The 20,171-nt window shown below is 37.1% G+C and overlaps 1 protein-coding gene across 3 annotated transcripts in view; it reads right to left on the minus strand.

Annotated features, from left to right (window-relative positions):
• The window catches only part of Ddr (discoidin domain-containing receptor 2), an 819,413-nt gene that overhangs the window by 378,655 nt on the left and 420,587 nt on the right, over positions 1-20,171 (minus strand). For all 3 annotated transcript variants that reach the window (XM_065222576.1, XM_065222577.1, XM_065222578.1), the window contains one exon: positions 17,213-17,318. In XM_065222576.1, the coding sequence (XP_065078648.1) occupies positions 17,213-17,318 (106 nt within the window). The remainder of the gene's footprint in view (positions 1-17,212; positions 17,319-20,171) is intronic.

The following is a 20,171-nucleotide window of genomic DNA, read 5'->3' on the forward strand; positions in this document are numbered from 1 at the left end:
CTAAGAGATAAGCATTGCAAGCCCCTCCTACTTGAAGAATTATGCAATCGAACGGCTGGCCATGCCTTGCCACCATCAGTAAAAAAACTGGGGTTGTATAAACCGTTCGATAGCATAATTTTCCAAGTAGGACTTTCATAGCATCTAAAAGCATAAATAGAGGTACCGTCTGATAATTTCAGTGCTTTGAACAAAAAACTGTAATCTGTGTATGAAAATCCTATTTATCACCACAGAAACACCCTGTTTTCGTTTTCTTATGCAAAATAATGATTCACAAAAACGCACGAAATCTTAAAAAAAAACCATATTAAGAAATTAGATGTACCGATAATTAAATGGAGGGATTTCAAGCTTAAATTTTCTGATCGCGAAATATTGATGATCAATACCGAAATTGGCCGAAATTGGGTTTCAGAAGTTGGGACTGGCCATGTATTAGGTGTATTGCAAAACACGCTCCGAGGGGGAAGGGGGTTAATTGGTCAAAAAAATATACGTAATTTATGGATGGCCCTAATTTTACTTCCAAGGCTGTGTCGCAATGGGCGAGTTAAATTTATCTCGTGGTTAAAAGTGACAGATGAGTTATCGAATAACTCTGCTATACGAGCGTGGTTATTACGGACCGGCAAGAAGTTAAATTTTGGTAACCGTGACTGAGCTCTGATTGAAAACTGATCAATTTCCGGCATTTTCGAACATTGAAAATAACTTTCGAAATGTCACGATAAAAAACTCGGCAATTGGTACACAGCCCACGAAGTACTTCTCGATTACTTTTTCGAAGGAACGTATCAGCTTTTGTAAACAACGCATTTGATCGTCGATTTGGCGTAACTGGTAGCTCACCCACGCATGCTAACACTACCATGAGACAGAGGAAATTTTCTCCTACCAGATATAGTGGTGTTAGTATGTGGGGCGAGCTATTAGTTATGCCAAACTGACGATAAAATGCGTTGTTTACAAAAGCTGATATGTCCTTTCGAAAAGTAATCGAGATTTGTAGTTATCATTCAGCAAAGGAGCGCTTGCGCCATCGAGGCAACGCTGCTACCAGCAGCAAGTGATCTCGACGGAAACGACGCGCAAAGTTCGGGGTGCAAAACTCGAACGCTGCGCGCTTGACAGGAACCGCCTTCCTACTGCTGCTACTGCTGCTGCTGCTGCTACCTGCTTACCCGCCGTCCGAAGCGAAAATGAGATGAGGCATATCAGCAGCGCTCTTTTAAAGCTTTTTAGATTCAAGCAGCACGATGTGCAACCAAATTGTACTTGATTATGAGGACTGGGTTTGGGGAGAACGTTTATTTCAGGAAAACAGTGGTCAAATTATCACTTTTTAATTGTCCATTTTTAAAACAGTTTTTTTTTTATGATAAATTGAAAAAGCGTTTATTGCAACAGCTTACACAGCAAAAAAAAACATGTAATTTCGATCAACGAAATTCAAGCTGATGTATGAAATAAAGATTTAATAGCAAAAAGCAGATACAATATTACATCAATGGATGTAATTTTGTTCGCAAAATCGATGTACATCGTACAACGTAATATTACACAACCGGCGGAATGATCTCTGTGCAGCTGTTTGGATGTAATATTCAACAACTTTTTTTTTTCTGTGTACAAAAGGTATTTCCTATCGATTGGTTAATTTGGATTTTAATTTAATTTATAAATGACAAAGTTATAAGCGTTCAAAATCTTACACCTTTTCGTGGCGGTCGCAATTTTAGATTTTCGATTTACCCCCAGTACCTTTCCGTAAGACGTAGTCTACGTCAAAGAGACAAATTGCTGGAACACTGCGATAAAAACCAAATAAGAAGCATGCATTCCTTGACTCATCGCATCAACGATTTAAATCTTGCCCAAAAGTTTCTCAAAGAGGATCGAATGGTGCACAGCAAAAAAATAATTTTGATATCACATCAAAGTGGATGCACTACAATTATGTCGAAAATTTCATGTAATTTTTATGACCACATAAATAAACAAATGCAGTAAAAGCAGCGTAATGTCAGTTCATGCATTGTATTAATGATAATTTTGTCCTTTTTCGCAAGTAATATTACACCATATTTTCGACATGATTGTAGTGCATCCACTTTGACGTGATATCAAAATTCTTTTTTTGCTGTGTGATTTCCTCAGTTTTTTGCACATGGAAGAGGCCATCCAAACAGCCGTCCTCAGTTTTAAAGAAGAGAGTCAAAGCAAAGTGCAAAAGAGCGAATTTGAAAACTGAATGAAGTTGGAATTCACTTTCCCAAAATTTAAGCTTTTATTACAGTCACTTTTACACTCTTGGGTCATTCGTGACTTGTCCAGGGATGATAATTAAACTCGTGACTTTGGCGAGAAAGGTAATAACAGTTTGAAAAAGGGCAGTCAAGAAAGAAGTTTCTTGCACAAATAAATCAATTATCATACAGACTCAGCCAATCCAACTCAAAACCATACTGACTAATTTTTAATTAGTTTTGTACCAGAAATCAATATTAAAGAAAGTTTGAAACATATTTTGAAATGTTACAGCTCATTAATCTTTTTTCGAGTGAAATAGAAACCCCGAGGTGCCATATTCTTGCTCAGTACTGTATGCCTAGTCCCTCCAGTTTAAACTTTCTGCTCAGTAGTATACAGTATTTTCATGCTGGGGACTCACAAGCAGGAACTCCATGGAGCTATTTTTGATTTTTATCCTGCACAACCATTTTTTTTTCAAGAGAATGAGAATCTCGAGCATTTCTTCCCGAGGGAGGATAGTGTTACTAAAGATATTTTCAATATCTGCCTCAATATTAGATTCTAAGTCAGAATGATTGTTGTCTAGCTTAATTGTTACATAAAATTCGGATTTTCATCGAATTATGCAGCAAAGTCACTATTTTGCCGTTACTAGATCCTAAGAATAGAAAACTTTTATGTTACACCAATCCTTGTAAAAAATGTATCATCTATTGAACATCACACATTTTAGGCGAACATTTATCCAATTGCCCAATCTAATTTGAAATAAGGCATTTTTTTTATGTTAGGCCAAATTTATTATGTTTCTTTCGTTTGAAAAAAAGCACTTCTGCGATATCTAGCTCACTCGTTGATAACGTTAGATTTGGCTTAAATTGACACGATACTTCATATGCACTAAAATGGGATATCGCATAGATCAGCAATGTGGTATACAAGCTTTAACACAATTTCATACATAAAATTAAATGAGAGAAGATTTTATGCGATGATTAAAATTCAGAATTGTTTTCTGTGTATACGGCCAGTGAGAACTACACAAAATTGAGTCGAATTAGACCCAAAACTGTAAAAAGTGTGGTTTCTCAGTGAGTGAGTACAATTTTTCTTAGATTTTCTTCAAAAACCAGCTCAATGATCAATCGTACATATGGTCAATTTGAGTCTAAATTGCTTCAAAATGGAAAAAGTGGGGTTGTTCAGTGGTTGTTCTTAAAAATCGGCTCGAATATCTGGAACATCGGTGAATATTTCACTCAGTCTGTGAGTATACTCGAAAACATAATAAAATGTCAAATGATTTACTCAGAATTTTACTCATCCAATGAGTAACCCAACATTCTGCATTTTTGTGAGTTACTCTCATTGGCCCAGTGAGGACAATCAATGAACATTTTACCTCAAGTTTCGAGAATACTCATAGAGCGCAGGAGTCAAAATCTTAAGATATATTTATTATTTTCCGTCGTTATTGGACTCAAATGAGCAAATCTACTTCATTTTAGGAGAGTTACCGCTGAAACATAAATGTATCTAGTTTTCCACCATTCTTCCGGCATAACCCCAATACCGCAAATGTAGGAACACCTCTTTTACTGAATCACCTATCCTATTTATTGCAAACTTAAAGATGCCCTTCCTCCCCATGAAATGGAAAGCGCCTCTCAAATTTTTGCAAAATTCCTCACGTATCGCCAATCAAGAAAAGAGCATCATAAACTGCCAAACCAAATGGCGAAAATACAAACACGCTGCGATTGACACGAAGTCAGCATGAAAAGCAAATTGAAAATACTTTGCACTCACTCACCCTCGTCCTGCATCTCCCTCCCTTGGCCCTCGGCAGTCACCAGCCCCCACACGTAATCTCGCATTCACTGCACAAAACTTCCATTATCTCTTGCTGGTTCACGGCTGACGGAAAATGGAAACAAATAGCGGCGCTTTTGAAAAGGATCTTGTAGCTTTTAGCATAGGTTGGTAGGTAGGTAGGTAGCTGCCTAGCGTATGTTTCGTCTTGGTTGCTACATTTGTTGCTTCATCTCACACGCCATTCAACAACCGCACACAGCACCACACTCAAAATGGAATGGGAGTGCAGCATCGAAGCGAGCAAACTTGAAAGGAAAAATCTACCTTGTACCCTCCCCGTCATGCGTCTTTTGTTTGACTGCCTCTCGCGTGGTGAGTGTAAAGATGAACGAGAAAGAAATTCGCACCCCAAGAAAGGCGGAAAACCTGCGAAAATAAAATACGGTAAGCTATTGTGCTTAGGTACTCCACAGCGAGGGCAACCAGGGAGGGCTGCAACAGCGAAAAATCACCAGGAGTCGTCGTTTGCTTGCTCATTTGCGAAAATGGAAAATAATTTTCTCCCATTGTTGCCACACACTGACACGACACACGGCTGACCGACCGGCTGAAGCTGGAGCAAGGGTGGAGCAATCCGTTTTCCCTGTCCACATTTTCTCCACACTTGATTCATTCGCTTCCTAGAGAGCGAGGTGGTGCAAAGGCTGGATTCTCGATTGCCTGATAGGAGGATATCTTGTGCTTCCATTTCCACCCACAGCCACACACCGACGATCGGCTGGTAGTTCGTTATTATTTATCTTTGTTTGCCTTTTGATGGTTTTTACATAGTCTCCTTTTTCTCTGTCTGCGAAAACTGGAAGGTGTTTCTTGTGGTTGGAGGCTTGAGCCGGTAACACATGGGCTTGGCATATCTATTCACTGTTATTTTTCCATAGCAAAACGAAATTTGGATGGAATATTTTGCAGAAATACGAAGCTTTTCGCATAACTATTTTGCATAAGAAATATTCTAGATTGAACATAGATAGCAGTCCAAAGCCAATCACGTTAAATTTGAAATTATGCAAACAATCTTTGTGAACAAACAAACTGATAGAGGGATGGATCTCTCCCCATGGACATGGAGGTTAACGGTACTGAAGCAAAGGGTTATGTTTAGTCTTTTTATATTTGCAACTATGATGATTTCCGCTAGTGAAACATATCACCTTCATAATGCTTCAGTATGCCTTAAACGATTAATTATTGGATGTTAATAGAACTTCCATGATGAAATTGGCTACTTCATGCAGACTGAGCAATTCTGATTATAGTATCAGATATGTTCCGATGTATTCATTATTTTTTTATTCTTTCATTTATTAGCTTTCAGTTGATTTTACTTGTAACTATTTTTGAAACGTTTTAAGGTTTTTGTATTTTTTAATGACCTGATAGATATTCCAGTTTGGTTAGAAGTTTCGAAGCTAACGCATGTCAATAGACCTAATGGAAAGATATGTATGTAGAAAATAGTGAATCATGAAGAATGGTTTGTGAGAACAGCTTTTGGGATTTTCGTAGTCACGTTTTGTCTGTAGTTTATATTTTATTTTTTTCGTGTAATTATGGTAAATAAAAGTTTTTCAATAATAGATAATTCAGCCATATATTTACCCCAAGAGAACTTAATCGTACTTTGACGTGAAGCGCTGTGGATTGTGACATGCTCGATGACCCTGGAGGGATCGTTTTTGCTTACTGAGCAGAAAATCATGGATTATTTAAACCCCAAGCTCTTCCACACCACAATATATCGCCGTCATCATTTGTATATTTGATATTAACCATCAACCTCGTAAGCTATGCCAGCAAACCACAAATCATATAAGGATGTTCGTTTAAAATCGTATAAATATTCAAATCAAGTTAAAGTTGCATGAGATGCAATTCCATACTTGTTGAAATTGTTTAAGATGAAACATCATGTATCAATTATAATCCTCTTTCCGAGATTATATATGAGGTCATTTGATGTCAATAAGGAATTATTTAGCGCGTTCTATTTTAAAAATGTTGATGTATTTGTATATATAAGATCAGTTTAAATCATATTGTTAGTTGTCAAAACAATATATCGGACCATTAAAAAAAAAAGAGCCAAATGTATTCCTTTGTGATAAAAAATAATTTGACACACGTATTCGAAACGTGGAGAATACAGCCGATTGCTGCAAATGCACAAAAAAACCCCAAATGTATCCACCTATGGTGTGATCAGCCCCTACTTACTTATTCAAGTTTATTTATTTTATTGTCATTATCAGTGACCAAGCCCCCCACCCCCGTGTCATCCAGTGACGCTACGCCACTGCCTGGGGGTACCCGGAATATATCCGGGTGTAGTCTATTTGGTGAGGCTACCAATCACCTTATCATCGTATTTTAATGTGGGTTTTAATTCAATTCATATTCAAGCAACTTCCCCGGGGTACCCGGAACATGTCCAAGTGTGTCCAATGTGGTTTGGAACACTTAACACGACTTGCATTGATCTTATTTTTGAATTCTGTAGTAATTTGATGTGTCGCATGATGGTTTTGATACGTTTTCCGTTAAATCCAGCGTGAAGGCCCATATTCACCGGATCTTATTCTGGCCATATCTCCGGAACCGGTTCACCGATTCCAAAACCGTTCAATAGCGTTCAATGGGACCCCAAGACCTATCATTTGGCGCCGAGTTTGTCCAAATCGGTTGAGCGGTTGCTGATAAACGTGAGCGCATTCATTTCGTTACATACACACACACATACACATACACACACACATACATACACACACACACACACACACACACACACACACACACACACACACACACACACACACACACACACACACACACACAGACACACACACACACATACACACACACACATACACAAACACACACACACACACACACACACACACACACACACACACACACACACACACACACACACACACACACACTCACACACACACACACACTCACACACACACACACACGCACACACACGCACACACACACACACACACACACACAAACACACACACACACACACACACACACACACACACACACACACACACACACATACACACACAGACATGTTCCGATCTCGTCGAGCTGAGTCGAATGGTATATGACACTCACTGGCCTCGGATCGATAGTCGGTTTTTCAAATGATATCTATACCCTTCTTTGTAAGAAGGGTAGAAATGGAGGGTGCATACAGAAAAGAAAAATATCGATTTTTCACCTCAACCACTGACAGATTTCAACACGATAGTTAGTTTCAACGATCCTGTTGATGATTTACCTACACTAGATGAGCTTCCTAATATGACCTATACAACTTTCTCAAGGTATTTTACCAATCAACAACAATATGGGAGTTGTATCAACTGTGTGTTAACATTTTACAGCAAACCTAACGTCAGAAATCCGAGAATGGGCATCTCAATTCCAATTATCCCAGGCTGCATTAAAATCCTTGAATGATATTCACAACACTTATTTGCAATTCAACCTTCCGAAAGACTCTAGGACACTGATGCGAGCTTCTAGATATCTAGAAATAATAGATTTGGAGGATAACGGGAAATATTGGCACCGTGGTTTACACACTTAAAAAAAATCATGTAAATTTAGGTGCTCTGAAACTGACATATACGAGTCATACATTGAGTCATAATAGACGCGAAATTCAGCTAAATCAAACGTACTTTTCGTCGAGTAACGTACTTTTCAGTCTCGGAGCATTTAATTTTACATGACATGTGTGTTTACGTCTCATACGTTCTGTCAAAGATGGATTCCGTCAGGTGTAAAATTAAGAATTTCTAAGTGTGTAGGAAAAAAGTCTTCAAAATCGACTTAAGCCCGTAACCACCGATATGTTTGTATCCATCAACATAAATATTGATGAACTTCCCATATACAAAAGCAGTACACCGTTCTTCAATAACGTAATTACGTGAGCTAAACCGAAATGGTATTAAATAAGCTTCTAAAATGTTTCATGGCCATGACTGCATTGTAGCATGGCTTTACTTATTTTTGTACGAAAGCACCAACCAAACCCGAATTTTTACTTATTGGTGTTTCTCTGGGAACCATGTTTGTTGCAAATTAAAATAGTTTATTACCAATCACATAAATGAACAGTTGCAATAATATCCCAGACAACCAGAAGTCGTATAATAATGTAAAGACAGTATCGTAAATTGCTACAGTTTAAGTAAAAATCGCATATTAGAATGGCCTACCTCGCATTATGTTTAAGTTAAATCGTATAGAATGCAAATTTCCGACTTATATGCGATGACTCATTTTTCCGTCGTACTGTATCACAAATTTAATCGGATTACATCGTAAGACTTTTCAAAATGGATTTGTTATTACAGATCAAATCGCATATGATGTTAAATCAACTCGTTTAAAATTAAACGAACATATGCACGTATATGGCCTCCACTTTTGTACGTATAAGCAATTTCTTTGCATTCTATACGACTTGTTTGTTTGTATATATGTTTGTATATCACGAAAACAACTTTGAATATACGTCTGGGATAAGTCATATATCATGCAGAACAAGATTGTATGATGCAATCTGCACTGCTCTAAGCAGGTTCAGCTAGAGAAGGGAGATATCATATAATACACGAGATCGAATTAGATTTAATCACGTATACACGCGAGGCATTGACATTTATTGCTCCAAATATACGTGCTCATATGCAACCGATGATCGCAGCAGGACTGCGAAGCCAAAGATCTCTGGTTCTAAGCTATGTATAGCAGGTAATATTGACTTTAAGCTTTAAATATGTTCAACATTTAAAAAGATAACTCATTGTATTTCAATTTCCAACTTCTATTCATGCCAATATCACCAGGTACTTTAAAAAACTGAAGGTTCATTTAAAAGATATTGTTTTTCTTGCTGTTTGCTTTTTGGTCTGACTATATGGATTGCCATAGTTTTAGAGATGTAATTTGAAAGTCGTATTAATAACATTTTAAATTATATATTGGCATCTATAAAATCATGTTAGATACAAGATAAGGATAAACATGAAAGTGTATAAAGTACTCTTTTGAATCATATGAAATCAAACAATTTAGGAGTATTTTTCCACATGCACGTATAAGGCCTCCACATTTATACGTATTGTTGAATTCTATGCACTTTGAATGATTTATTTTTACCGAATAAAGATTCACTTATCAGAGTAGCAATTCAGTAATGTGAACAAAATTGTTTGCTGGGATTTGCATTATTGCGTATTTCACACGTTTCATTCGTTCGTTACACACCAAGCGAAAACGTAGTCATATTTTGTCGTGGATCGTTATGATTCTGAGATGCTCAATGACCCTAGAGGGATCGTTTTTGCTTACTGAGCAGAAAATCATGGGTTTAATCGCAAGATCTCCGTCATGGCTTCTAAAATGTATAATCACTAAACAACATATATTTTTTATCGATAGTCAGCTATCGAGAGATCAAATGAGCAACACATAAACTATATATATAATTTTGGCTGCATCGCCAACTTGAGGAGAATCCTAACCGAATACTCTACCCGTACCTCCAACTCCGTAGCACTTATGAAGGTGTTGCTAAATCGGTGGCCTCTCGTTAAGTGAGTAATACATCAACATTTCCTTCCCTATCCCTAGTTATGGTTAAGATGGGCGCGGCCGGAAATAGTGACAGTCATCCTACTGGAATTCTTGTTTAAATTGGAATCAATGTTTACTCCCCAGCATTATTCCTGAAAGCAGTCTGACTACAAATTTTAAAAGAGTCGTGACTGTCGCTAGTATCCCATCTAAGAAGTATAGGTTGACAATGCTAACGCTAAGGCTAACACTAACACTAACGATAAACAAACTGATAGAGAAATTGATAAAGTTCTATAAGTTCACTATGCGGCCAAGATATTATGGTGCATAGCAGAGTGGTGGTGATTTGTCATAAAATCAATCGTGATTAATGATTTATCGTAATCACTAACTATTATTTTGAAAGATTAATCATTAATCATTGATCCTAATAGGATTTGTTTCATAATTAAATAATTGATTAATATAATTCATTGGGAATTAACTAATCCAGTCATCAGTCAAGAAAATCATCAGACCTGCTGCACTGCTTTTGTGATTTCTTCAGATTTACTTTAAGATTTTTGTTTAAATTTTTTATGATTGTCCCAACTTTCCTTCCATTAATCTTTTTAAATTTTTTAGTAGCTCTGCTACGAATAACTTAAAGAAAAATCGCTTGCAATTCTCCACAAAATTCTCTAAAAATACTTCTCGAAACTATCCTCGGAATTCCCCTGAGTCTCTTCTCAGAATTGCTTCGCAATTATACTCGAAAAATTGATTTTCATCTAAGTTCACAAAACATTTTTGAAGTTCTTGAAACTTCTCTGAACTTTTCAGAACTTACCCTTAAATTCAGGGCTGTTACAACGGGCGCGGATTTCACGAATTTCTCGGATTTCGCGATTTTCGCGGATTTGTCACGGATTTGAACTTTCAGTCACGAAAATCGCGGAAACATTAAATGATGTCACGAAACTCGCGAAGGGACTGATGTGCTGTCACAAAAATTGTGGACTTCATTGTAACCTTTCCGCCTTCAGCCAGGCAGCATTGAATGTACTACAATCTTTCACATGCCAATCAAAACTGGTGTGGGAATGCATAATACTTCTGAAGCAACTGGCAGTCAAAAACCAGGTTTATCTGTACTGGGTACCAGGCCATTGTGGAATCGAAGGAAACGAAAAAGCCGATTTACTAGCTAGACAAGGCTCAAGTGTCCAATTTATAGGACTAGAACCTTTCTGTGGGGTATCTAAATGTGTAATACAAATGGAAATGAAAAAAAATGGAAAGACAATATGATACAGTCAAATTGGGCTGCTACGAATACTTCAAGGCAATCCAAATTGTTTATTACTCCAAACAAAGGAATTACGGAAAAAATACTAAATTTAAATAAAAAATCACTAAACATACTTACGGGACACTGTCCCGTTAGATATCATTTGAAAAAGATAAATCGAAGTCAAACACATATCTGTAGGTTTTGTGACTGTGAGACAGAGACCTCTCAACATTTGCTCTGCGAATGTTTGGCACTATTCGTGCGCCGAAGACAATATTTCAACAAAAGCATACTAAGTCCTTCTGAGATTTGGTTAAAAAATCCCAAAATGGTGATTGAATTCATTCTAAGAATCATACCAGATTGGGGTACTCCGCATTATCAGGCAACAACGGCAGTTACCCTAAATGGTAAATCGTCGTCCTGAACAGATACGATACTAAACAGGGGTATACCACAATCAGCGAATCCAAACACATAAAGCAACCAACGATACAGACAAAACGTTTGCTACGACTACCATGACAAACTCTCTCTATAACATAGCTCGATCCGAGTGGTAAAAGGATAATGATATATTGCTTGCCTGCTTTGTTGCAATATACACGGATGAGGACATAGCTTGATATGAATCGAGAAAAGACATAGCAAAAAAATTCCCATTAACACACGTGTATCATCTTCGGCTCTACTTCGTGAAGCAGTTTGCCAACAATTAGCTCATTTCCTTCTACCGCCCCGAGTGAGTTGTGTCGGGCTGCTTGTCATGAAAAAGAACGAAGAAGATTATATCATTATTGCTTTGCACTTCTGACATAGCGTTATTATTCGGTTCGTTGATCGCTTGTCATTTTGTCATTTGGAGATATTTTGATTACTTGACCACAATAGATCAGCTTAATGGTCGCAGTGGTTCAAATCCCAACAAAAAAAAACCTCTCCGTCCTGGATTATTTCCCGGCAAACCACAAATCGTATAAGGATGTTCATTTAAAATCGTACAAATATCCAAATCACGTTGAAGTTGCATAAGATGCAATTCCAAATTGGTTGAAATTGTTTAAGATGCAAAATTATGATTCAATTATAATCCTCTTTGCGAAATTATATATGAGTTAGTTTGATGTCAATAAGAAAATATTTAACGCGTTCTATTTTAAAAATGTTGATGATCTTATATATGTGTACATAAGATCAGATTCAGTCATATCGTAAGTTGTCAAAACAAAATATTGAACCATAACAAACAAAAAGTTACAGCCAATTGTTGCCAATATTCATGAGTTTCTTCACCTTCAGCCAATGACCATCGGAATTTACTATGGAGCAAGTAAACCCGTGAATGCTGATGATTTTTTTTTCACCTATGATAGAAGAGCTTCTTCTACATTTGGATTCTGGAGTACTCATGAATAACCACCGGATTTCATTAAAAATTCGAGAATTTATAAAAAGCGTTGAAAACTTGAACGGTAAACATTTGATCCACTACCAAGGGGAAATATTCTCCAGATACGAGAGCCATGGTGTTTCCAAAAGTAGATGTGGAGTTGAGAACGCATGAGCTATTCCGTGACGGTAAATATCCAGATCATCAACGGGGTGTATCACCGTTAATAAAATTGCCGATTAACATGGTGGAAGACGTAATTGTTGCCGATGCATTACATTTACTGGAACTAGGAGTAATGCAGAAATTACTCAATGCATGGCGAACCGGATCGATGACTAAAAAAGTTAAATGGAGTGTCAAAGAAAAGCAAGAAATTTCAGCAAAGCTCATTGTAAATATTGAGGTTTCCAAGTGAAATTCCTCGTCGTACGCGCTCGTTGGACCACATATCTCTTTGGATGGGTTTGGAATACATAATTCGTCTCAACTATGTAGGTGTAGTTCTGCTCAAACTTCACCTACCTTCCAGATATTACGAGCACTTCACACCAACCAACCAAACCTAAATATGTACTCATTGCTGGTTTTCTTGGAACCATTTTTGTTGAAAATTAATCACAAACGAATCACATTAATGCACAGTTGAAATTATATGAGATAATAAGTCATGTATCATGCAGAACAAGATTGTATAATACAATCTGCACTGCTCTTAGCAGCTTCAGCTAGAGGAGGAATGATATCGTATAATACACCAGATCGAATTAGATTTAATCACGTATACAAGCGAGGCTGAGGCATCATAATTTGAAATTTATTGCTTCGAATATACGTGCTCATATGCCAGCGAGGATCGCAGCAGGACTACGGAGCTAAAGATCTTTGGTTCGAAACTAGGTATTGCAGATAATATTTACTTTAAGCTTTAAATATATTAATAATTTCAAAAGATAACTCATTATATTTCAATTTCCAACTTATATTCAAACCAATATCACCAGGTATTTTTTCATGCTTTCTGCTCTTTGAACTGCCATAATTTTAGAGATGTAATTTGTAAGTCGTACAAATAACATTTTAAATAAGATATTGGCATATACAAAATCATATTAGATGCAAGATAAAGTTATACATGAAGTTGTATAAAGTACCCTATTGAATCATATGCAATCATATGTAGGAGTATTTATCCACATGCACGTATATGGCCTCCAGATTTGTACGTATAGTTGAATTTTATGCACTTTATACGATTTATTTTTACCGAATAAAGATTCACATAGCAGAGTAACCATTCAGTAATGTGAACAGAATTGTTGGCTGGGTTTGCTGTCATCAATTTTTTTGTTCATTTGGCTCTCAATTTTTACCGGTTCAAAGCTAACACCCTGCAAATAATCGAGAAATGATCTCAATTCCATAACTCACACACCAGATTTACACGGAAATTCCCTGGGGTCTGTCCAATGTGGGACATTTTCATGTTTCTTTTTATTTCCAATATGAACATAGCATTTTTCGTTGTCAAATCATAAACAAATCGTATATATGCGTGAAATTGCCATGTATACCGGATATTCTAGGTTTTCCAAATCATCCTGGAGTTCAGTTGATTTGTTCTACTATATCAACCAAGACTGCAACAATGTCTGTAGTATCGAAAAATGTCCAAGCAGATTCCAAGTGTCTGGATCGTGTCCTACGTATTGCTACGTATACAAGATGCTATAGGTTCTGAAATCATTCTGGAGATCAGATTATTTGTTTACTAGATCACCCAAGACTACTTCTATATCTTTAGTATCGAAATATGTCCAAACAAATTTGTAGTCTCTATGTGGATCATGCCAACCTATTTCCATGTATGCGAAATGTTCTAGGATTTCCAAATTGATATTTCGATACTACAGATATTATCCCAGTCTTTGTTGATCTAGTAAAACAAATCATCTGAAATGCAGGACTATTTGGAGAACCTAGACCCTATATAGACACTGTGCATCTGTCCCAATCTTGGTTGATCTACACGGTTCGAAAAAGTAGTGTAAATTTCTGTTCAATATGATGCACATAAATGGAGCGTCACATATCATATAAGTTTACATTATAAATCGTTTAAAGTTCTGAGACATTACATGAAATGTCGCAAATATTGTAAACAAAAGCCAATTGTTGTAAACAACATTGTTTACAAGTTGCTCGGTTGCGTGAAATTAAATACAAGTCTACGTAAATGAATGTTTACATCACTATTAAAATTCAGAATTTTTATCTGTGTGATAGATCAAATTATCTGAACTCCAGCACGATTTGAAGAACCTTGAACATTTGGATTACTCGGAAATACATCATGAATGATCCACATAGGCACTTTGAATCTGATTGGACATTTTTCGATACTACAGACATTATTGCAGTCTTGGTTGATCTAGTAGAACAAATCAACTGATGTCCTGGACGATTTGGAAAACCTATAATTTCCGGTATACATAGTAATAAGTCGTACATGATCCACTAAGTCACATATATACGATTCAGATATGATTTGACAACGAAAAGTGTTACACAGTTCGAAAAAGTAGTGTAAATTTATGTTCAGTATGATGCACATAAATGGAGCGTCACATATCATATACGTTCACATTATATATCATGTAAAGTTCTGACACATTTCATGCAATGGAGCAAATATTGTATACAAAGCCCATCTTTGCAAACAACATTGTTTGCAAGTTGCTCGGTTGCGTGAAATGAAATACAAGTCTACGTGAATGAATGTTTACATCACAATTAAAATTCAGAATTTTTATCTGTGTAGGTTCATATTAAAAATTAAAAAAAATATCATGAAAATAACTCATCATTGGACAAACTCCAAGGATAATCCGTGTAAATACAGAACTGCGACATGACCAATAAGTGTGACTTACAGAACTCTGGTAATTTCTCGATTATGTGCAGGGTGTTTGGTTTGAATCGGTAAAAAAAAAATGAGAAAATTAGAGCCAAATTAACTACAACATTTTGGACAGCAAAATACGTCAGAAACGCAAAGGTTTTTTTTTTATTTTATTATGTTCACTAATTACTCAAAATTTATACTATGCATAAATAAATGAAGATGATAAAATGTTATTTTTAAATATTTTTTTAAAAGTTACAAGCGATACTCCTTAAGCTCAGTCGATAAAGGCGCAGCTACAAAACAAGTCCATGCTGGAGGCAACTGAGTTCGATTACCGTCCGGTCTATAAATTTTTCGGGTTGGAACATTTCTCTACTTCCTTGGGCATAGGATGATACAGGCATAGAAAGCTCTCAATTAAATTGTGAAAGTACTTTAATGAATTCTAAGTTGAGAGCAGGCAAAAATCTAATATGCTATAAGCAATAAGCTTGAAATACAATGTATTAGTGTAGAAATGGTATTTTTAGGCAATGAAAACAGTTTTTCTGTCTGTCTCGCGGATTAGTATTTGAGTAAGCTCAAGTAAAATCAAACTGTTTGTATCTCTTTCCTTCAAATTCCGTTATAATTGCTTATCTTTTGACAGATACGCGTATTTCGTCTACTACTTGCAGACTTCATCAGTGCCTAGTACTCAACACCACAGTGTTCTGTCAAAAGATAAGCAATTATAACGGAATTTAAAGGAAATACACCAACACACTCAAAGCTCTTCATAAAGGGATTCCGTTAAGAAGTTCGACAATTTTAAATGTTGTTTGTATCTGAAGAGCATAACAAATTGTATATTGCCATAAATCTATTTGTACTCATTTTTTTCCAATTTTCATATATCAATTTACTACATATAGCTCATAATTTACATTCACAATTATTCCTGCAGATTGAATAGTATTTAATTGTTGATGAGCTATTTGCAGTTAATTGATGAATGAAAATATGAAACAGCTGGGTACAAATAGGCAGAGGTGGTAAATGCCATGACAATGTTATGGGGAAAAGTTACGTGACATTAGTTTCAGTGTAGTGGTGACATCTCTGCAGTAAAAAATAAAATAAAACATTAACCACTTCTGTGTGCAAGACCATCTGCCTGCTCACATTAAAGCACATAGCACCAAGTAAAACACAACATGAACCATACCGATACGACGTTTTAATCGATCTGCTTATTTATAATTTCCTAAAAACTACAACTATGCTGATAAAAATAACTAGCTAATATGTGCCGGCTCAGAGTCCTACCCAAAGTACAAGGAAAATTCTACAAGCGAACCCACCACAGGAGGCAGATTATACTCTGCCTGTACCCCAAACGCGTTCGCACTTAAAGGATTCGCGAGGAACAATAGCAACACGAATCGCAAAAGAACACGTTACCGGCAACGCAACGGCAACATCACTATGGGTAACTCAAGCCTTGCCGTCCCAGGCCGAAGTTGGTTGGTATACATATAGTGATTTTTCATTTTAAATGAGAGCAATTTGTTATCCTGATGAGGATAATGTGGGATTGTTATCCTGCAGTCGACGGGCCACATTCAATCCGCTGCTGTTGAAAGGAGTCTACTTCAGTTACGCTTCACGTCTATGTTCACATTTCCGAGTCCTCCGGTTTCGCAGTGCAGTGCATAATCTCCTTGTCCTGATGGCTTCTGCCCCGGAAATGTACATTAGAAGAAGCGTGAACCTCGCGTAGTATCCGGAAGATTAAAAAATGAACCAGAAAATGCTCTTTCGTTTGAGAACCGTTTCAAAAGCCGGCAGAACAAAAGATCCAGGACGCACAGACGGTGCCCGAAACAGATTAAGTGAGTCCCTCCTGTCCTAGTCTAGAACTTACCTGGCATGTTGCGGGCCAACGTTGCCGATGTCGTGCGCTGAGCTGGCCGTTATCTGAGAATCGTTGATTGCCCCAGACTCCATTCCTAATGGATTTTTGCATTTTTCTGTAATTAGAAGGGTCGCCAAAAGCGAACCGAGATGGGAAAGGAAAGAAAATCGATTAGTCTTGACTCATTAGCAACAGGTCCATTCTCTTTCATTTTGCATGACAACAACGTCACTGTCAGTGCAAAATTTCCACCCACTTGGAAATGGACACACAGCATCCGGGACTGAGTTGGAAGAGCAGAAAAGTGCTGTGATGACCCGAGCATCGATTTGGCCGGTCTGTCGTTGACGGACCTTGAGGTATGATTTGTGGGTCGACTTTCAAACAGTAATTACTTTACCTTCTTTCGGTGTTCTTAGATCATCGTCTGTCGGTGAACAGAGGAAAAGTGGGTTTAACGTTGCGTTGGAAGATTAGGTTCGGTTGAGGTGATTTCCGTTCCAACCTATCTAAAGGGTTGGAAAACCGGAAGTGATTGATGACAGCTCATTTAGGAGAGCTTTTTTGAGTGATTGATTTTTAAGTGGAGTAAAATGTGTTTCGTGCTTTCAGGCAGGATAAATGGCTTCTTATCCTGTTGGAATTTATTTTACATTGTAATTACGCCTCCATGCTAGTAAGTTGCATAGCATTTAAATGCACTGAAAAATATCAGATTAACATGCATCAGTTAAGAACTTCTTCGGAGGGAAACTCAAAAAAGGAGCTATGCTTCTCTTTTATTCACTGATCGATTAAGACTAATTTACAAATTCAACTTATGCTACGAAGTTAGTTCTTGGTTAGTGTGAGAACAATGCGGGTGTTTATATGTTTCTGCTAATGCTGCTAATGCGTTCTGTTGATCCTCCTGCTGGGTGGTCTGGTGACATCGATGATCGTCGTGATTCCAGCGAAAGTGATCCAATCTGGCTATCGTCTGACTTGACATACAATTAGCTGACTCGGAATCTGCTAAATAATTAGGCGGGTCGCGTTGTTACTAACTCACCGCCATTGGAATATTCACTACAAAAGCTGTTCATGATTTTGCTAAGAGGTTCGATATAATTAAAGAATTTTGAGATTTTTAATATCATCCTGTTTTATGTTATTTGACCCACAATATAAATTTGTTAGACTGATACAAATAGACCCACTTGTATTTATCCATGTTATGATCAGGTCAGAGTTTAAACATACAATAATTTAATCTGCAATATATAAAACAATATCTTCGGGGGACCCCGGCTTAGGAATAAGCATCCAAGCCCCTCACGCCAAAGTCACGAGTTCAAATTTTACTCCCGGACAAGTCACGAATGAGCTCTTGGGTTTTAAAGTGACTTTAATTTTAAAAAAATCCCCTATCTTAAGATAAAAAAAAAACAATTTTCATCACGGGGTAGTGAATTCTATGGCTTTTAACAACTTTTGCGAACTCAGATTCTGATTTTTTCTAAGTTTTCAAGAATGTTAATTTAAAAATAAAACATATTATCTCCCTCTGCTAAAACCAAAAATGGGGAAAATAAAAAAAAATCAATAATTGCAAATGCGCTCATCAATTTTGCCTTTTATTATGAGACGTCCTGCACCAGATTGAGTACTCGCCAAAAATAAGTCTCTCAACCGATTGTCATGAAATTATCAGGGAATGTAATACTATATATAAGCTTGGTTACGGAATATTTATTTCACTCTAGTTATTCACCAAATCCAAATGTCCGAACTTTTATCTTAATTCCACCCATAAGGTTTTGTACAACGGTGTTTTGAGAAACTTTACATTGTTACCAACGTCACAGTAGGAGCCGGTTTTGAATGGTTGAAAAACAACGCGATCGTAGCTTGAATGATGTGATATGGGAGGCCTTAGAGCGACCATTTTTGATTACTGAGTAGAGCATCATGAGTCCAACCTCAAGCCTCTCCACATTCAAGATTCGTTAATCACTTGTTAATGTGAATAGATTGGAATAACAGCCAATCGATCATTGTTATGTTGTAATAAAAGAAGCTCGTTTTCCTAGTTGTAAACGTTTTTGCTAACTGAGCAGAATATCATGGAATCAATCCCAAGCTGCTTCGCATTATATGATCGTTAGGACATAAATTCAGCTTGTTGTTACCACAACGAACCCTGCTGCAATCCCAGCCCTCTTACACAATATCCCAGTGATTCCTCGTGGAAGTGCAGAGGTGTTCTCGGCTTCCATCAAATCGTGTGTCAACACATTCCTACCCATTCCTTTCTTGAGCCGTGTTCGGGCGTGTAATTACAGCTGATCTGGCAATAACAGAGTAGAAACCGTGGGCGGTCAATCTTGCTCATGCTCACATGATGGGTTTCGGATGTGCCTCCGATGGCCTTCTCCTCCCGGTATCCCGAACATATTCAGACGTGGCCAACGCGTTCTAGGGTCCTCATTATGTCCTACAATAGTCACACAATTAGTTCAATTGTTTTTATATTATAGAAACATTGAATTTTCAACACTATCCGTCTCACCTCCAGCACCTGTCCGTTTTAACCGCACTTAAAAAAAGTTGTTTATTTCTGGAACATTTTTAATTTTCAAACAAAGTGCTATTTATTAAGATTTATCTAAAATAGATATAGGGAAAATGCATGTATTGTCGGCCTAAGTGTCCCTTATTTGGGCCCATACATAAATTCAGCAATCGACTTAATTTCCAATAGAGACCAAAAATATCCATCCAAACCGTCCCAATGACGCTATTTCCCCTACATGAAAATATTGTCAAATTCAAATAGTGGATTTTTTGGAATCGGATTAACATTTAGGAACATAAAATTCATTTCTGTCGCTATTTTGAAATCCAAGATGGCGGCATCCGGTAAGAGAATCGAGGAGACGTGTAGGGACCGAAAATCGATGTCTGACGCCATTTTGAAATTCACTTC

Source organism: Ochlerotatus camptorhynchus, unplaced genomic scaffold, assembly GCF_037179485.1.
Source record: "Ochlerotatus camptorhynchus isolate MF236.1 unplaced genomic scaffold, CSIRO-AGI_Acam_v1.1 ptg000176l, whole genome shotgun sequence".
NCBI lineage: Eukaryota > Metazoa > Arthropoda > Insecta > Diptera > Culicidae > Ochlerotatus > Ochlerotatus camptorhynchus.